The sequence below is a fragment of the Hirundo rustica genome, chromosome 6 (assembly GCF_015227805.2).
Source record: "Hirundo rustica isolate bHirRus1 chromosome 6, bHirRus1.pri.v3, whole genome shotgun sequence".
Classification (NCBI taxonomy): Eukaryota; Metazoa; Chordata; class Aves; order Passeriformes; family Hirundinidae; genus Hirundo; species Hirundo rustica.
In genome coordinates this window covers 23,014,182-23,030,870 of record NC_053455.1, presented here as the reverse complement: position 1 = coordinate 23,030,870, position 16,689 = coordinate 23,014,182, and the positions used below count along the sequence as shown (strand labels likewise).

The following is a 16,689-nucleotide window of genomic DNA, read 5'->3' as shown; positions in this document are numbered from 1 at the left end:
TGCCCAGGAGTGTATTCCATCTGTTACTAAGCCCCATGTAGTTAGTATAGTTTGTTGCTGAATTACAGCTAAAGCACACCTGGAAAAGTTACTTTAGTTTTAAGAAAATTAATTCAGAGCCTGTCTCACAAATCTAATTCTCAAATGTTGCTACGGGAATGGAAGGCTGAACAGAAAAGCAGTAACTGAAATGTGCTGGATTTTAAAAATTACTGTTCCCATGAGTGTACCTGTGTCTGTACTGGTTGGACACCCTAAGACTCTTCACCCCTGATTTTCCACTGCCATTTTGTCTCCTTTGCCAAGAGGCAAAAGGCTTGGTCTTTCTGCCGCCCCTTCCTGTCTCTGAGGAGCAGCAGTGAACAAGGGCTGGTAAGACAGTCCCATCTCAAGGGGCTGCCAGGGTTAATCCGTGGGTGGTTCCAATGTTCTCCAAGTACCATGCAGAACTTTGAGTGTGCAAGTGTTCTAGCTCGACCCTTTGCAGCTCCCCCTCCTTGCTTCCCTGTTTATTAGCAAGGAAGCCCTTCAGTTGGATGGGGAGCAAAGCAAGCCCAGGGCTTGGGAGGAACAATGACCAAAGAAGAGACTGCAGCTTGTAAACCAAAACCTCCCTTGAGGCTTCTACTACAAGATCAGAGAGAATTCCTATGCCAGTAGGCATCTGGATTTCTCTCACACACACTCTCTTGTAGCTAGTAAATTTCTGGCCTGTCTATCAGCATGGTGGTGTAGTCATAGTGCATTTATTTGCTGCCTCCCTGGGCAGGTGGCAGGAAGCCTGGGCATGAAGAGGTGCACAGTGATACTGTAGTGCTGCAGGACTGATCAGAGCTTTCATCATCACACCAATCACATAGGTCAGGGAGCCCCAGAGAGATGAAAAGGATAAAGCACTGGGGAGTGCCTCTATCAGGGCACGTGTGCCCTGGCCAAATGGCACATAGGCTGGCAGGCTGCCTACACTGGCCTCTATCCAGCTGCTAACCTCTATCCAGTCAGTGATGGTTCAGGAAATGTTTATGGTTTATTAAGACAATTGAGTTTACACGGTTTGGCAGCCTCATGAACTATATGGAAGCAGCCACTATTGTGAAGGGCTTGATGGAAGAGCTGGATTCTGAGCTGACCCTGGAGAGCCCTGGCTGCAAGTGATTAACAGCTAGGTGTCATTTTACACTCAGTTGCTGGGGGCCGGGAATTGGGAGGAGACAGGGAGGAACCTCTGTGGTCTCTAGAATATGACCTTTAAGTAGCTGTGTTTTGACAAGTCAGAGACAGCCTCTGAGTCTCATGTGGCATTCAGCACCAGAGCTTTTTACCTCTGTGAGTATCTCTGCAAAAGCCCATTTAAAAGACCACATTGATTTCTTGCCCGGGCAGCATCTGTAATCTTTTTTATGAGCATCAAATCGGTACATGAGAGGAAGGGTGTGTTATCTACCTGGATGTACATGTCTGTACTGGCAGACAATACATACCTTCAAATGCACATATGACATTTGTCAGCTGTGGCAACTGCATTGCCTTGGACATTTAAACAGTATTGCTGAAAGTGTTTTATGTTTGAGGGGAGCTTTATATGAATCTATCAAAAGCAGATGCCAGCGGTGATGTACATGTCTGAAGGACTAGGTTGGAACAGGGCACATTTACACCAGGTACAGTTTGAGGGTAATAAGAAATTTCCATTTTTGGATTTTCTTGCTGACCTAAATTCTATCTGTTCTTTTGAAGAAACATTTTGGAAAGGGTAAAAATTTTAGACTGAGTATGCCATAGCAGTAGCAGTTTAAAACCAGCAAATCATCTAACCCTCCAACAAAAAACTTGCTTGTGAAAAAATTTACATCTCCCCCCACCCCCCCAAATATTTATTTTTTATAAAGTTTTTGAGACTACTATTTTTTAAGTCTTGGCAGGTGAGACCAAGTTCAGGTCATCATGCAGAACAGGTGCAGAACACCCCAAAGCATCTCACAAACCACAACAGACAAGAGGTCCTCAGGGTGTATCAGATCACAAATGAACAGGTCCCGTATTCAGGTACCCACAGATGCTCCTGCCCTGACCCCCGAAACCATCTCTTAGAAACTCCAGGAAGGCAAATGAGCTGAATGGAGACATCAGTCTCTCCAAAGATGGACTCAGCACCCTCTTTCCTTGTATTTGCTCGCCCTTGGTAGGCTGACTGGGAGCCTTGCAGTTTGCATTTGGAACCCAATAGCCAGGATCCTATCAACTGAACTTAGAGGTTTTGGCAGACGCAGTTTCAGTTGCAGGAGTCCTGGAGCACAGCTCTGAGGAACAAAAGTCTTAAGTGTATCTCTGAGCACTTCTTCTCTTAGCAGCTTCCCTGCTTGGTGCATTTTCCTTCTCTAAGGAAACCTTCAAAAATTCCTACTACAGGGAGAACCTTTAATACTTCAGGCTAATGGGGAGGGCTGAGGTCTTAAGATAGCTAAAGCAAGAATAGAAAACATCTCCCCTTTTCCATTCTCCCTTTCACGTGCTTTCTCGTTCTCTTGCTTTCCCATCTCAACCACCCAGCATTCAAAAACACAGCAGTTCTTCCACATTATCCTTTTCTTCCAAACCAACTGTCCAGCCATTTTGGAGAGTGTGGCCTTTGTATCACAATATACTTCCTAGAAGGAACATTACACTGCCAAGACGACCAAGGAGTGTTCCAGAAGAAATCCCCAAGGGCTGCCAGACTCTCAAGATTTGGCACTTGGCCCTCAGCATGCGTAGTCTCTGACCCCCTGTTCTCTTTTTGTTAGCCTGGGAGCAGGAGAGTGGGTGCTGACAGTTTTTTCCTTGGCTTTGGGTGGGCCAGGGGGCCTTTCAGCTGCACTTGCAGGATTTCACCACCATGTTGGAGAGCTGCTCCACTTTGGGGGTCCTCCCGACATAGTACAAGATAGTGAGTGGCTCCAGGTCCTGGGGAACACAGCAGGGTGAAGCAGATGCCTCAGGGTTCAGTGTGTTATATAAACCCAGCACCTGCAGGAACAAAGTAAATGTCATGACAAAGTCAGGAATATATTTAAGTTAGTTGAGGACAGGAAGGGGCTGCCAAGTCAACAAGTCTCTAGGTGTTTGTATTATGCTCATCAGAGGTATTTCCCTTGAGATGAGTAATACTCCCCTGTCACTTCCTGATCATGGCCTGCTTCTAAAGGGTCTCACCTGCCCTGGCCTGACTCTTAAGAATTTTTTGTTTTGAGGTATTGCGGGTTTTTTTGTGGGTTTGTTTTGTTTTGTTTTGTTTTCCTAGTTGTAATACCCTAGCTCTCTGCAACTGATGCTTAAGGGTTGAAGGAGTACAAGTAGTTGTCTCCTTTAATCTCTAATTTGGTACAGCAGTGTGTCACAATTTTTGCTTTTAAAAAGGTTGGGTGTAACCAGCCTGGGGCCATGCTGTCTTGGATTCTATTAAAGAAACCAGAAGAAAGAATATCCATGCTGCTTATTTCAACCAATATCTGCAGATAGCACTGGATGGATGCCAGTCCTCTCAAGTATCCACAATTCCCTCCCAGCTTTGAACTGTCTGATGCCTTCTCCCTCCACTCCTTCCTCCAAGTCATTACACTATAATACTGGAGCCAGGACAGTGTCCTGTGGGACCCCACTGGATTCTTCCTCCCAGCTGGCCCCAGCCCACAGATGACTATACTTTACAGCCACGTAACCACTACAGAACAGTTGCCACATTTCTTGCCAGAGGTGACCACTTCTCAGCAGTGAGCATGATCTCACCTGCACTAGTGTGGTCTTTTCAGTGCCTCTCTGGTACAAACGTTGGCACATTGCATTTTATCTACTTAACAATCTTTGGGAATGACAGGTGCTAAGGATACATCCAGTTCTACCATCCAGATCCATCCATCACTGTTGTTGTGGTACTCTCTGGGATCCTAAGCAAAGTACCCCTAGCTGTCCACAGGGTATCATGTGCTCTGAGGCCACTACTCAACAGCAAATTAAACAGACTGGTGAGAAGTTTTCTTTTCATCATGTCTTTCCTAAGTGGTGCTGGCAAGCTGTCAGCAGCTATATTGTTCTAAAGTTTTCTTTGATCACTTCACTGACCTTAACGCTTGCTCATTTCCTCTCGCTTACGATCATTAGGAGTCATTCTAAAGTCCCCTGTCTCTCACACTGATTCAGTCCAGTTACCTTCTAGAGAGCTTCTCAGGACAACCAGATGGTAAAGCTACATGCCCATTACCCTTTCAAAGCTGTTCATTCCCTTGCTTTGTCTTGTGCTTACTGCCCAGCATCTGTTCACTTCTTCATTCCCACAGATCAGCTGTTCCCACTGATATTAGTCCTTGAGCTTCAGTGAACCTTACTGCTATGCAGACTGCCAAGCTGTCAAGAAAATGTTAGCATCTTTTCTGAAATACCATCTTTACCTAGTTATTTTTCTTCAGCTGAATCTGCTTTTTCCAGAAGCTTTTTTAGTGAAATCTGAAGTTAATTTGTGTGTGAGCTGTTGCATTATCTGGATTGCTGCCTTTTGTCTTTTGTGGGCAGAAGCACATGATTTTCCTCTGTCCTTTCCTGCTTCAGCAGTGGGCTGTCTGATCCTTTGTCTTTTCCTCTCGATACTTTTCCCATTCCTGTGCTATTCTATTTATTTTCTTCTGCTCTAGCCAGGCTCAGACTGTATTCTTCCCAAAGATCAGAGGTTATGCCTAATTTACCTAAAGACATTTGCTTTCTGCCAAGTTTTCACTCAAAAATCTCACTGCCTAGTAGCTTCCTCCCTGCTGTAGGTCAGGTAGGATTTATGCAGCTGGAAAGGATACCTGTGAGAAAGGAGATCTTACTGAATGGCTGTGTTCACTTCTGGAAACAGACATGGATTTCCATGCACTTTTGAGCTATAGCTGCCCCTTTAGGAGCAGATGGCAGGCACATGCCACTGCACAGCAGTTTTTCATGACAGCCTGGCACAGAGTGTTGAAAAATCCTCTGCATAGTGCAGATTGCAGGAGAAATTTAGGAAGAAGATAATTACCAGAACTGATGTTTGATGTGAACAATTCAGTTAATGCTACGACCACTCCAAGTAAATACCCTAAAACCATCAGTCCTGCTGTTTCACATCTTATCCAAGAGACAACAGCATCTTTCTCCTCAAGATTTACCTGAAAGCAGACTCAGTACTGACTCCAAAGCAAGCACCTTTTCCCTGCTGAACCACCAAGGCTTTTTTCTGCAGTTTCCTTGCAATGTTTTTCACGAATATTGATCTGAACTACTTAAGCTGCTTTAAAGAGACTGGATATTGATCAGACTTAGGGAGGAAGGGGCAATCACAGCCACAGGCCCTGGCAGGATAATATACTGATGTACCGTGCTGTGAGTGGTGTCTGCGCTGCGAAGGTACGGACAAGGGCCTGAACAAAAGTTAGCAAAGTAGCCCTTGGGCTCATGGACCCATTTCCAGCCAAGATCCTGTCGGAAGTCAATGTACAAAGGACGCACGCAGCAGTTCTCCTCCAGGTTCCTGAAACAAAGTAGTGAGACACAGTGAATCCAAAGGGGGGCCTTACATGCAGTTGCGAGATGCACCTTCCTGAGCAGAAGCACTCGCACCAGCAGTGCTGGTGGGACGTGGTGGCTGCATGTGCCAGGCGTGGCACAGCCAGGCAGCGGTGGCAGCTCGGCAGCCGGGCACCGCTCGTGCTGCTGGCAGGCGGCTTTCGCACCGCCCTGCGAGGCAGCACCCAGCTGCTCCAGCAACCTCCACGGGGCTGCTGCGGGGCCCTGCCCAGCCTGAGCTCCTGGAAGGTGCCTGTGGGTCTCTTTGAACCGGTGGCTCTGCCAGAAGCACACAGCACCTCTGCTGAACTGGCCAGTGGCCCTTCTGGGTGACCCACTTGAAGGGCTCTGCCTTTTCCGGTGGCAGGGAGTCTCTCCAGGCCTGCCCACCTCAGGCACAGGATCTGAGCACGTTTCTCACTAACCGGAAACAGTAGTTGGTATCCAGGGCCCGTTTCTTTCTCTGGCTTCCCAACACGGGGCTGTCCAGTCGATGTGGGGGTAACATCATCAAGATGAGGTGGGGATTATGCAAGTCCTTCTGCTTCTTCAGGCGTCCCAAGTCCCCACGGCCATAGTCATCATCACTGTCAATGCCTTCAGAAAAAGAGGATGCACGAAGAAGAAATCAGCATGGAAGTGGAGGATGCAACCACACCTTTCAATACATTTACCACTCTCATGTTTGCTCTTGAACCAGGTTTCAGGCACCGTGTCTACTTACTTCTTCCCTCACACAGACCCCTTTATTTCTGATGAATTTGACTGTTGCAGGCCTGAAATAGAGGCTTATGGGCCACCTGTTTTACCATTTGCAAACTGCTGGTGGGGCCATTAATCCATCCCACTCACTTCTGGCTTGAGTCCCAGGATAGGCAGGAAGATGAATGGTTTAAAGAAGATGTCAGATAATTGGCACTCTGCAGAACAGCCTCAGAAATGGAGCCTGTGGGGGCCAGTGGCTGCTGCCCAGGGCTGTAAGCCAGGAGGTTCCTAGTTCTTAGGCCAGCCAAGCCACTGACTTTCTGAGCCACCTCACACAGGATGCCTAACTTCCTTGTGTTTCAGTCACCCTAACTGGAAAGTAGAACCTCTGTGGAAATCTGAGAAGGCATCAAGCTGAACTTCCCAGAGAGAAGCTGAAATATAAAATTACTCCTTTTTGCAGACATTCATGCAAAACCACCCAGCCTGCCCTTGCTTCTTTTTGTAACCTGTATATATAGTGGATATACCCATATAACGAACACAAACCCAGATGTATATGTTTTAAGACAAATGTTACACAATGTAAAGTACTTGAATACACAAAGCAGGACCTCATTTTTTTCTTTATATGCTTGAGGCTTTTCCTTCCCCAACAGCCTCCCCTAACCCAGCTCTTTATCACCTTTGAACTTGATCTCCAGCACTTCGTGCAAATTCTCCAAGATGTCCCCGTTGGGTTGAAAAGTATGGCAAGGACAGTGTATGCTAATTTCCAGGCCAAGGTTGGACTCTGCAAAGAAGACGACTCTGTGAGAAACAGTCTTTCTCAGCTGGGACAGCTCCTGGCATAAGGAAGTTTTACACATGCTGTGCTAACTCCTAGACAATGGGTTGGTCTCAGAGTCAGGAATGTTATCAGAGTTGAGGAACAGACGCTGCCCTGGGAAGAATAGGAAGAAAAATCCACCAGCTTCACCTTTGCCAAAAGTCTTGATCTTGCTAAAAGGAACTTTCTGGAGAGGTAAGAAGGGTGCTTCTTGTTACTTTTTTTAGGCTATTCAGCATCCAAAAACATTTGTGAGCTTCAAGGAGCTTCCCTGGGAAAACAAGTATTTTGAAGAGCTGACGTTTGGCCTCTTAAATCAGTTTTGCCATCCTCAGTACCTATTATCTGGCTTCTGCTTAGTGTCTGAAGGAGAAATCTGAAAATAAGCAAGTTGGATATGGACAAGTAATTTTACTGGAAGGATTTTTCTCAGCAGCTGCAACCTCCTGTTTTGTTGAACTGCTAGCAGTCTAAGTCACACAGACTTTCCAGAGGCAAATCTACTTTCATAATAACTTCCTGGACCAGTCATGCTGTGTGGGCCTGACTACAGGAACATAAGACTCTTATGAAAGCTCCTTTTTTATGTTGTGCCATGAATTAAAACACCTGGCTTCCTGGGGCATTGACAAGGTGCCTAGCACCCTTTTTCCTCAGTACTATATATACTCTGTGATGTCTTGTCAGCTAGTGTGCCAGCCCAGAGCTTGCTGCAGTTTCAGCTCTGAACTTCAGCTTTCAGGACACAACTTAGATTACCTGAAACAGGAGGAGCCTGCTAGCTCACAGCTCACCCTTTCAGGGAGTAGCTGCTTGCCAGTACCTGCATTCCAGTCTTCAGTGGCACCTAGCTTCTATCTGTGAAGCCAATCCAGCTGTGAGTCACGATGCCTTACTCTCCAGCTGTGAATGGGGTCAGTGTTCTTGCCGGGAACTGCCCTGTAACTATCTGTTGGGCTGTCCAGTGGTAGCAGAGGTACGTTCTCTGCAGTGTTAAAGCCTCCATCTGTCTAGGTGTGTCAGTCTCTGGTATTTCCTCGCCTTTATACCTGACAAGCTGTACACAGCGAAATAAACCAGGATCCTTGCTGCTTTTTCCCATACTACATTTGCTGTAATTCACATGAAAATTTAAGCAAAGCATTTGTCATTTTCTGTGATCATTTAGACAGGCAGAGTGGTCCCCTCTGGGCTTAGTTGTAAAGAATTTCCTCCAGGGAATGAATCCTCGTTCTGACTCAGCCCACAGAGGTACAGGGTGGGGCCTCCAGGAAAGAGGCAAGAATCTAGCAAGTGTCAGCATTGAGGAAGCTCTCTGGAGGAAGGCCTGTTCTCAGACCGAAAGAACCTGTCCTCTCTGTGAACTAAGCTCCTGCAACAAGGGGAGCAGAAAGATACTTCTGTGAACATTGATCCCTAGTTCTGTGGATGCCTTGACACCCAGTCTAGTTGAGACCCCTACCTCTGTGCAGAAGCCACTCACGCACGGTCTCGGTGACATCGAAGGACAGCCACTCAGGGGAGCCCCGAGTCTGCACATTCCTGCCACTGAGGTACCGCTGCTTTGCTATGTGCTCGTCTGGCCGAAGGATCTGTGTCAGAAGGAATGGTAGAAAAAAATCATCGAGTGCTGGGTAGAAGGAAGGGACAGTCTTCTGTCTTTTTTTCTCCCACAGCTTGCTAAAAGCCAATTCAGAAGGTTGGTCTTGGCAAGTGAGACACCAGGAATACCCTGGGTCAGGTGAGAAGGACATGCTTCACAACCAACTGGAACTCCAGAGATCATCTACACAATGCTTATTTCTGTGTCCTAAGCAGCCCACCTCTCTCAATTCAGAATTGTTTTGGAGCACACATATAGAGGCAGAAGCACACGACAATTCATTTAATGGATGGACTTGTTTTTGTATACACCTGTGGAATATGGATCTGGATTTCAGACTACAACCACCAGTGTTCTTGCATCTTGCCACAAGTCACCAGCCCAGGAAGCCAATTTACTGAGTGCTCACTGTGGCATTTTCAGGTGTCCTGTACTCTTCAACTTTTGTCAAAACACACCAGGGCTGTTCAGGTTTGGAGACCTCTGCCTCTGCTCTGACATCTCTTTCCACTTCCAGACAAACAACCACAGCACATTCAAGGTGTTTCCTCCTGGAGACCCCAGATCGACTCCACAGACCACTGAACCTATGGAGAAGTTCTGAGATCACCTGCTTGTCAGTTGTGTGGTGGAGAATTGCTCTGACCTTTGATGCTGGATTCCAAGAAGTCCTCAAGAACTACCACCCAAAGACAATTTTAGCTGCATGCTTATGGAAAAGTGGACAGACATGAGCCTCTGGGAATGTGCTAATCTCTGTAATTATGTGGTCCAGTTCAGCCTATTACCACTTGCAAGACTGACCCAGACCTTATTCTGTCAGTCCCTAGGTTCAAAGGAAACTCCAGATGAAGTATCTGGATTAACAGGTGGCCTGAATTGTGCTTCTGGGGAGCTGCTGCTGAAGGGAACATTGAAAGCAAGCACTGTTTTTCCAGTAAATCAGTGACAAGACAGAGAGCTCCATCCATTGGATTAGCACCAACTGTACTACAACAGTCAAAGGAATAAAACTGCCAAGGGTCCTACACATGATGTGATAGAAGGCTCAGAGCTGCTCCACTGATGAGGGGCTCCCCTTCCAACTGGGAAAAGGGCAGCATCATATTGTAAAAGGAAAGGAAGGTGACTGTATCACTGCATATGGTGGAAGAAGCCTGGGTTACAGTATGTACTTTCTTCTTTCTTCCTTCTTCTATGGCTCTGCACATACCAGTTGAGACAGCCATTAAGGATTCAAGCTATTCTGGGCTCAGACACTGGGGAAAGTGATAAGATTACTCACCTGAAAGAGCTCAATGCGCTGCTCACTGCGTTTGGAGCTTGGGTTGGGCACGCGCAGCACCCGAAACTCAGCCCGGAATAGGTTGGTGCTGTTCTTCTCCGCTGACGACACATTAAAGCGGAACACATTGGAGGTGACACCTTTTGGACAAATGCCCAACTCATCTAGGAGAAATAAATATAGAAACACTGAGAACTGCATCTCTGAGAGGCAGGATCTCAAATAAATATTATAAATATTGTTTGAGAAAGAGCTTTCCAGTAGACTTGTCACTCAAACATCTTGCCACCTGTGAAGCACGGCAATCTAGCTCAACATAACACAGGATGAATGAACTCAAATTGGGTCCACATTGCAACGTTTTGCAAACATTCCCACTTACTGCCATTATAATTTCAATGCCATAAGATGAAGAATAAGTAAAGATCAACCCACAGTATGTTTATTATTTTGTCTTCTAACTCTGCTTATCAAATGTTGCTAATACTCATGAGTTGGCTGCAACCAAAATGACAACCTAAGCCCAGACAATGGGACGACCTCACTTGCAGTTAGTGGGGCCTATTCCCAACAGCTAGGATGCTGTTATTCTGCTCATGATGGAGACATGAAGCCACATACGAAGTGATCCCATTGCTGCTGAATCTTGACATTGCCTCCTAGAATGAAAGCCACCCAGTGTCAAAAACCACAAAGCATGAGGTGTCAAAGACTCTTCAGGGCAGTGATTATCCAGTGTGTACTGAAAGAACTAGGGTTTAAAACTGGTTCTCACTCATGAACTGGAGAAGGAATTCATGAATAGTACTGGGCCTGTGGAGATCACACACATGGACAGGAAATAATACAGCAATTTTCTGCTTCCATGTGTGCCTGCTGAACAGAAAAACCCCTTTCACAGAAGCCTCAAAAGAGAGGAGGTAAAACCTTTAGGGTCCAAAACAGAGCAAGTAACACTCTCATCAAAGGGGCCATTTTGGTCTCCTGGAAGTCTTTGTTGTTGCTGTCGTTTCTCTCCTATTGACCTTGTTAGCCTTCCAGGCTCTAGCATCATGAAAGCTTCCTGCAGACAAGACACAGCAGCTCCTGCTCTATGTCCACATGCAGGTTTGTTTGCAGCCCTGCAGAGTCTCTCAGATGACGTCTGACTGTTGTCCAATGCAGCAGGAGGCTCTTTTATCTGCTAATATTTAAGTTGCTTCTAAACAAACAGAAAGAAAAACTATCACCTGTTCCCAGACACGGTTCCAGCCTGTGACAAACAGGCTAGAAGCCCTAGTTGGAACAATCTTCAGGTTACATTCCTGAAGTCCTGCAGGCCCCTCTTTTGACCTCACCATCACTATCTCCCCTGAGAAACAGCTTCTGAAAATAGGATAGTGTCAAACAGCACCTGAGTGCAGATGTCCACCTCCCATGCCAAATTCTGATTTCGGCAACACTGATGTACGCTCATATCGATGGAGATGAAGGTCTTCCTCTTGTGCTACACACAAATTCAGCAAGCGGGACCCTGCCAGTTTTCAAGGATGTGTTTTTAGGGTGCTGAATTTTTACTCAGTAAACTAATGACCAGATGCTGACATTGGACTTTAATTGGAGGAGTTTTTGTCATTAGTACTAATGAACAGAACAGCATTCCCATACGGGAAAGTCTCTGGCTGTTACTGAAGAGGTAGCTGTTCACGAATCCCAGGAGACCACACCCCACTGCAGGCACGAGCTGGCCCACTCAGCCCAAAAACCCTGCAATACAAAGGGTACCTGCAGCCACACAAACACCCACTGTGGGGACTCCATCCCTGTGACCAATTCGAGGCTTGATGCTGCAGAAAAGCCCAGCAAAAACCAAAGTTCTCATTAAGTACCTAAAGACAACTTCCTAGCTTAAGTCTAACACTGATGTTAGACTGTGTCCTAGCCTAGGCAGATACTGTGCTTCAATAGCCCCTGAGGCTGCTTTGTACACCTAGCCCTATTAATAGTGCTGTTAACAGCCTGCTCTTTCATTTCAGACCTGACTGCCTGGCCATAAGCGGTGTTCTAATTATCATCAGAAATGCCTTTTTGCATCAGACCACTGGTCAGTCTAGCTCAGTATGTTTCCAACAGCAGTGCTTTATTTGACAATCTATTTAGAGTCTGCATATATGGTCCTACAGCACAGAGCTGATGAGAAACAACTAATCTGTTATCATCTCCTTAATGTTTTTGGCTAAATTAGACAGCCATGACATTACTTCTATTGAATTTCACCTGCTGTGAAAGAAAGCAAGCCATATTGCTTTCTACTTACTTCACCATCAAGGTGCTGGTCTTGGGAGACCTTCCCAGTGAAAACAGTAATAGCTCTTTTCTCCTCCCTAAAAGTTTCATGATCCCTTTGTACCCTGGACAGAAGTCCTCTGTGATGCAGAAATGGAGCTGTGTTTTTTGTTTCATTCTAAGCCCTGTGAGACTGGAGCCTGTTTCTCACAGCATGGGGTTCAGGATAGAGGTCTCACTCCCAGGAAACTTGACAGCTTTGGGGCAAAGTACTTTTTTGCATGAGGGCACAGGCAAAGGGAGCAAGGGGATTTTTCAGGGAATTTGGTCCAGACCCAGCTGAGGTGTGCTAATCACACTGGAATCCAGACCTATTCACCACCAGCACAGAACAAGGCCTGGAGGCAATATTCCTGCAAGCTCTCCCAGTCCACAACTCTCAGTGGCAGTAACTAAGCCTGGAGACCAGGAATCTGTGACACTGTGCACCCATGCCAGGCTATGTCTCATATGACATATTCTCACAACTGGACCCTGCTATTACTGTGGAGTCAACAGCCCAGAACTATTCACTGCACCACTGATGAGACCGGTGGCCTCTTTGTGTGGATAATGTGATTCGGAGAGTAGGTTCTTTTGGGAGCTTCCACCTTCCTACCACTGCTCTAAGTGAGATGCAGGCTCACCACATGCTGCTGGATCCAGCAGAAACAGTTGTTTCTGGCAAGCCCTGGGAAGGCTGATGGCTGTGCAGTTCAAGTTTGATGAGAAGGAAGGGTAGGCTGTCTGTGAGCAGGTATTGCCTCACTCTGTATTATACCCCTGAATCACCAAGGTGTGTTTCATGCCAAAGCTGCATGACTTTAGAGAAAAAAGTTGATCCATCTGGAACTCTGCAGGTGGCAAGTTTGGAGGGAATAGATGCTTGGCCCTAGTGACCCATGACTTTAATTGCCTTGTCTCTCAAGCTGCCTTGGAAAATGGCATCTGTTTTTCCTTCAGGAAGGTAAGCGAAAAGCTATTTGCAGGACTGTTACAGATGCTTCCCAAGCTTGAACATAACCAAGTCAGTGGTTAAGGAGGTCTGATCCACCTGAGTTTTATGAGATCCCTGAAGTGAATGGCTGGTCAAAAGTGAGTTATTCTCTGAAAGAAAATCACTTTTAGTTCAAGCAGTGTACCTGAGAGGCACAGGGGAAAAGACCATTCCATGAGTCACCAGGCAACTCAAAGAAGGGATGGAGAACTTGGCTCTCCCCCCCTGCTATTTTTGCTCCTCAGCTCTCCTCAGGTTTGGGCTTTGCATCTTTGAAAAGGATGGGTTCTCAGAGCCAATGTGACACTTGACTAATAGTCTGGAGCTAGAACAGTTTGTGTGAGCGTGCACACATTTCAGACTTCTCTGTATGATCACTGCAGTTCCTTCAACGGAGTAGTCCTCCTCTTCCCTCCCCCCCAGGAGACTGACTTTGGCTCAGAGAATGCTCTTAGATCACCACCTGGCACAGTGACAGAGTCATGGGAAAGTTGAACACCAGCCACTTCTGAAGATGTGGGGCCAAATTCAGCCATGGTGTAAGCGATGAAACTCCCCAGGTTTCAAAAAGAGTGTCTCTTGCCACCGTGACCTGTCTGGATCTAGTCTCCCCCAGTGTGACCAAATTACAAAGTTCCCTCTCTCTTTGGGTGGTGGCATCCACACTGCCCACTCACAAAAATTTAATCTCAGCACCGTTTGGTCTTTTGAACCCAGTGTCCTATGGGGACATGGGACAGGATCATTCATTTCCACAGGAATTTTCCCAAAGCCACAATCCCTGCTCATCACTCCTTTTCATGCACTGTTTCTTCATTCCACTTTCCCCTAAATTTTAGCCAAATCCACACCCTTAACTTCATTTGCCACTGTTGTGCTCTGTGTTTTCCCCATTTTCTTCCCCCAAAAATGCTAGTGCATAGTGTGGCTGTACTGTTTTGCAGACACTTGGTTTTCCCATATATTTATAATCTCACGAATGATACTTCAGTAGGTCAAAAATGCTGAAATACAGTAACCTTTGCCCTTTCTGTTCCTTGAATCTCGGTGTCTCCTGAGCTAAGAGCTAATCATATAACCATATGGAATGCAGTCTGCTAGAGATTAAGTAAAATTTGTTGCATTACCACATTGTAGCTTATTCCAGCTCATCATATGTCAAGATTAACATAAACCTGGCAGAGTAACTGCATTCTGAGACTGCCTGCACCAAGTCACAGCTCCTCCCAGAACTGCTGGTGTTCAAATCTTATCCCCAGGACGGCACAACATCACAGGAGAACACCCTGGATAGTGGTATGACCGCATCTTCCAATTCCAAAGAATCCTAAACAGACCAAAATGACTGCTTGTGCCTACATGTGCTCAGCATCTGCAATCTGCTGTGGGTTCATGTCTGCTCAGTCTCTTTGTATCTGCTCAGCTTCTGCACCTGAATCTGTTTAGTGTCTACATCTGGGCCTGCTCATCATCTGCTCCACACCTGCTCAACATCTGTCATGTTTCTTCAGTGCTTGTGTTCCCTTGGGGGTCCCTTTGGCATCACTGTCTGCTTTACACCTGCTCAGCATCCCTGCTGTCTTCTTCTAGCTCTCTGAACGCTCACACTGTCTGACTAACACCTTCATCGGTGTCCTCCGAGCAGCAATCTCTCCAGCAAGTGCCTCTCCACCTTCTCTACTGCCGGCGCGGGTGCTGCACGGACCGGACAGTTGCCCGTATCTCTGCGGCAGGCGCTGGAGCTTCAGCAGGGAGGAGGCCGTCTACCTGCTGTCACCCGAACACCAGACCTGCGCCGTCTCGCAGCCCGGTGCGCAGTATTCACCCCGCCGCCCGCAAGGCTTCCCCTCCCCGCCCTGTCCCGATGTCAAGGCTCTAGGCGCGGGCTCGGCTCGCCTCTGCCGGCCGGGGCCTAGACCGGTGCCGCTCCCGGACCCTGCCACCCACCGTCCCCACTGCCGGCCAAGCCCCGCGCCGTCCTGCCGCCGGTCCGAGCGCCCCCCGCCCCGCGGCTCCCGCTCACCTCCGTAGCCGGGCGCGGCCGGGCGGAGACGCGCCCCCCGCCCGCCTCCGCCCCGCCGGGGAAGCGGCCCCTTCCGCGGGGGCCCGGCGCCCCTCGGCCCCGGCTGGCCGCCCCTCCCCCGCGCCCGGGATCCCGGGCAGTTTGCCCCGCGGGCGCGGCACCCCGGCCGGCACGGGGGAGCCCCGCACTTACTGTGCTCGGGGAGGCCCTGGATCATGTCAAATTTATGAATCTCTTTGGCATAGTATTCGGACTCGGTGTTGTCCTGAGAGCAGCTCTCTTCCTTCTCCTCCTCCATCTCCTCCAGCAGCTCCCGAGTGCTGTTATAGAGAGCCAGGATCTGGTAGGGCACATGGGCCGGCCCCACGGTCTCCGGGGGGCTGGTGAGCCGCAGCTTGCTCAGGATCTGCCCTCGGATGGCCTCTACCCTCTTCTTCTTGATGTGGTCCAGGTCCAAGGTGGTGCAGGAGGACAGCGAGAGGCTCACGGTAGCGAAGCTCAGCAGGGAGAGCAGTACCAGAGCCCTTTGCACGTACATCTTCATGTGTGAGGGGGCGGCAGCGGGGGCCTCCGGGAGAGACCCTCGAGCGGCGGCGAAAGGGCGCGGGGGACCGGGCGGTGTGCTGGCGGCAGCCTCGCCAGAACCCGCAGGCTGAGGCTTGGCGAGGAGGTGCATGAACTCACTGCGCCGCGCGCGACTCAGGACTTCCAGGAAGAGCTGGCAGCGCTCCGCAAGGAGAAGCGGCAGGCGCCGTGCCTCGCCGGGCCGCGCTCCTTCCCCATGCGCCGCCCCGCGCCCCGCGGAGCAGGGGGCGCCCCGCCGCGCCGCGCCGCCGCACGTGTCAGCGGCCCGCGCCGCCCCGCCGCCGCGGGGGGAGCGCCGCGCCCGCCCCTCTCGCTGCACCATTCATGCCCCCGCCGGGCCCCGCGCCCTACATCGCCCGGCGCCCGGCCCTCGGCGCCCGGGAGCGCGGCGCCGCGGCGCTTCTCGCCCGGCCGGGAGCGCTGCCGCCGGGCCGTCCGCCGCGCCCGTGGGTTCCGCCGGCCGCCGTGCCCCGGTCCGTGCAGCGACACCGCTCCGCACCGGCCCGCCGGCGCACACTGCCGCTCCCCCGGCCCCGACGCTGAAATTTTATACCTCCCTCCCATGACGTCCCCGGGACGGAGCTCGGGCGGGGGAGGGAGCTCCAAGCCCGGCCTTCGGCCTCGCCAGCCCCGCGCTAACGGCTCCGGCAGCCGCGCGGCCCCCGCCGCTCCCCCCCCCCACGTCGCACCCCCGCCGCCCCCCGCGCTCGCCGGGGCCGCCTCGCCCCGCGCACCCCGGGCCCCTCGGCGCGGGGCGGCCCCGCGCGCCCTCCGACGTGGCCGCCGTACCGCCCCGGCG

General features: G+C 49.4%; 1 protein-coding gene across 1 annotated transcript; it reads right to left on the bottom strand.

Annotated features, from left to right (window-relative positions):
- Positions 1-727: 727 nt before the first annotated feature.
- TGFB3 (transforming growth factor beta 3) lies at positions 728-16,058 on the bottom strand. Its single transcript, XM_040065936.2, has 7 exons — positions 15,498-16,058; positions 9,982-10,145; positions 8,556-8,685; positions 6,950-7,057; positions 5,985-6,156; positions 5,371-5,524; positions 728-3,006 (listed from the first exon to the last, which is right to left on the bottom strand). Exons 1-7 carry the CDS (start codon positions 15,979-15,981, stop codon positions 2,848-2,850), a joined length of 1,371 nt encoding a protein of 456 aa, XP_039921870.1. The 5' UTR covers positions 15,982-16,058; the 3' UTR covers positions 728-2,847.
- Positions 16,059-16,689: the final 631 nt, after the last annotated feature.

Bases quoted from the DNA above. Each gene is read 5' to 3' on its own strand.
- TGFB3 (XM_040065936.2), bottom strand. From the start codon at position 15,981: ATGCACCTCCTCGCCAAGCCTCAGCCTGCGGGTTCTGGCGAGGCTGCC. The intron at 6,157-6,949 runs GTGATAAAGAGC...CTTTTTCTGAAG, and splicing joins GCTGGAGATCAAGTTCAAAG to GCATTGACAGTGATGATGAC. The intron at 3,007-5,370 runs GTACATCAGTAT...TTGTTCCTGCAG, and splicing joins CAGACACCACTCACAGCACG to GTGCTGGGTTTATATAACAC.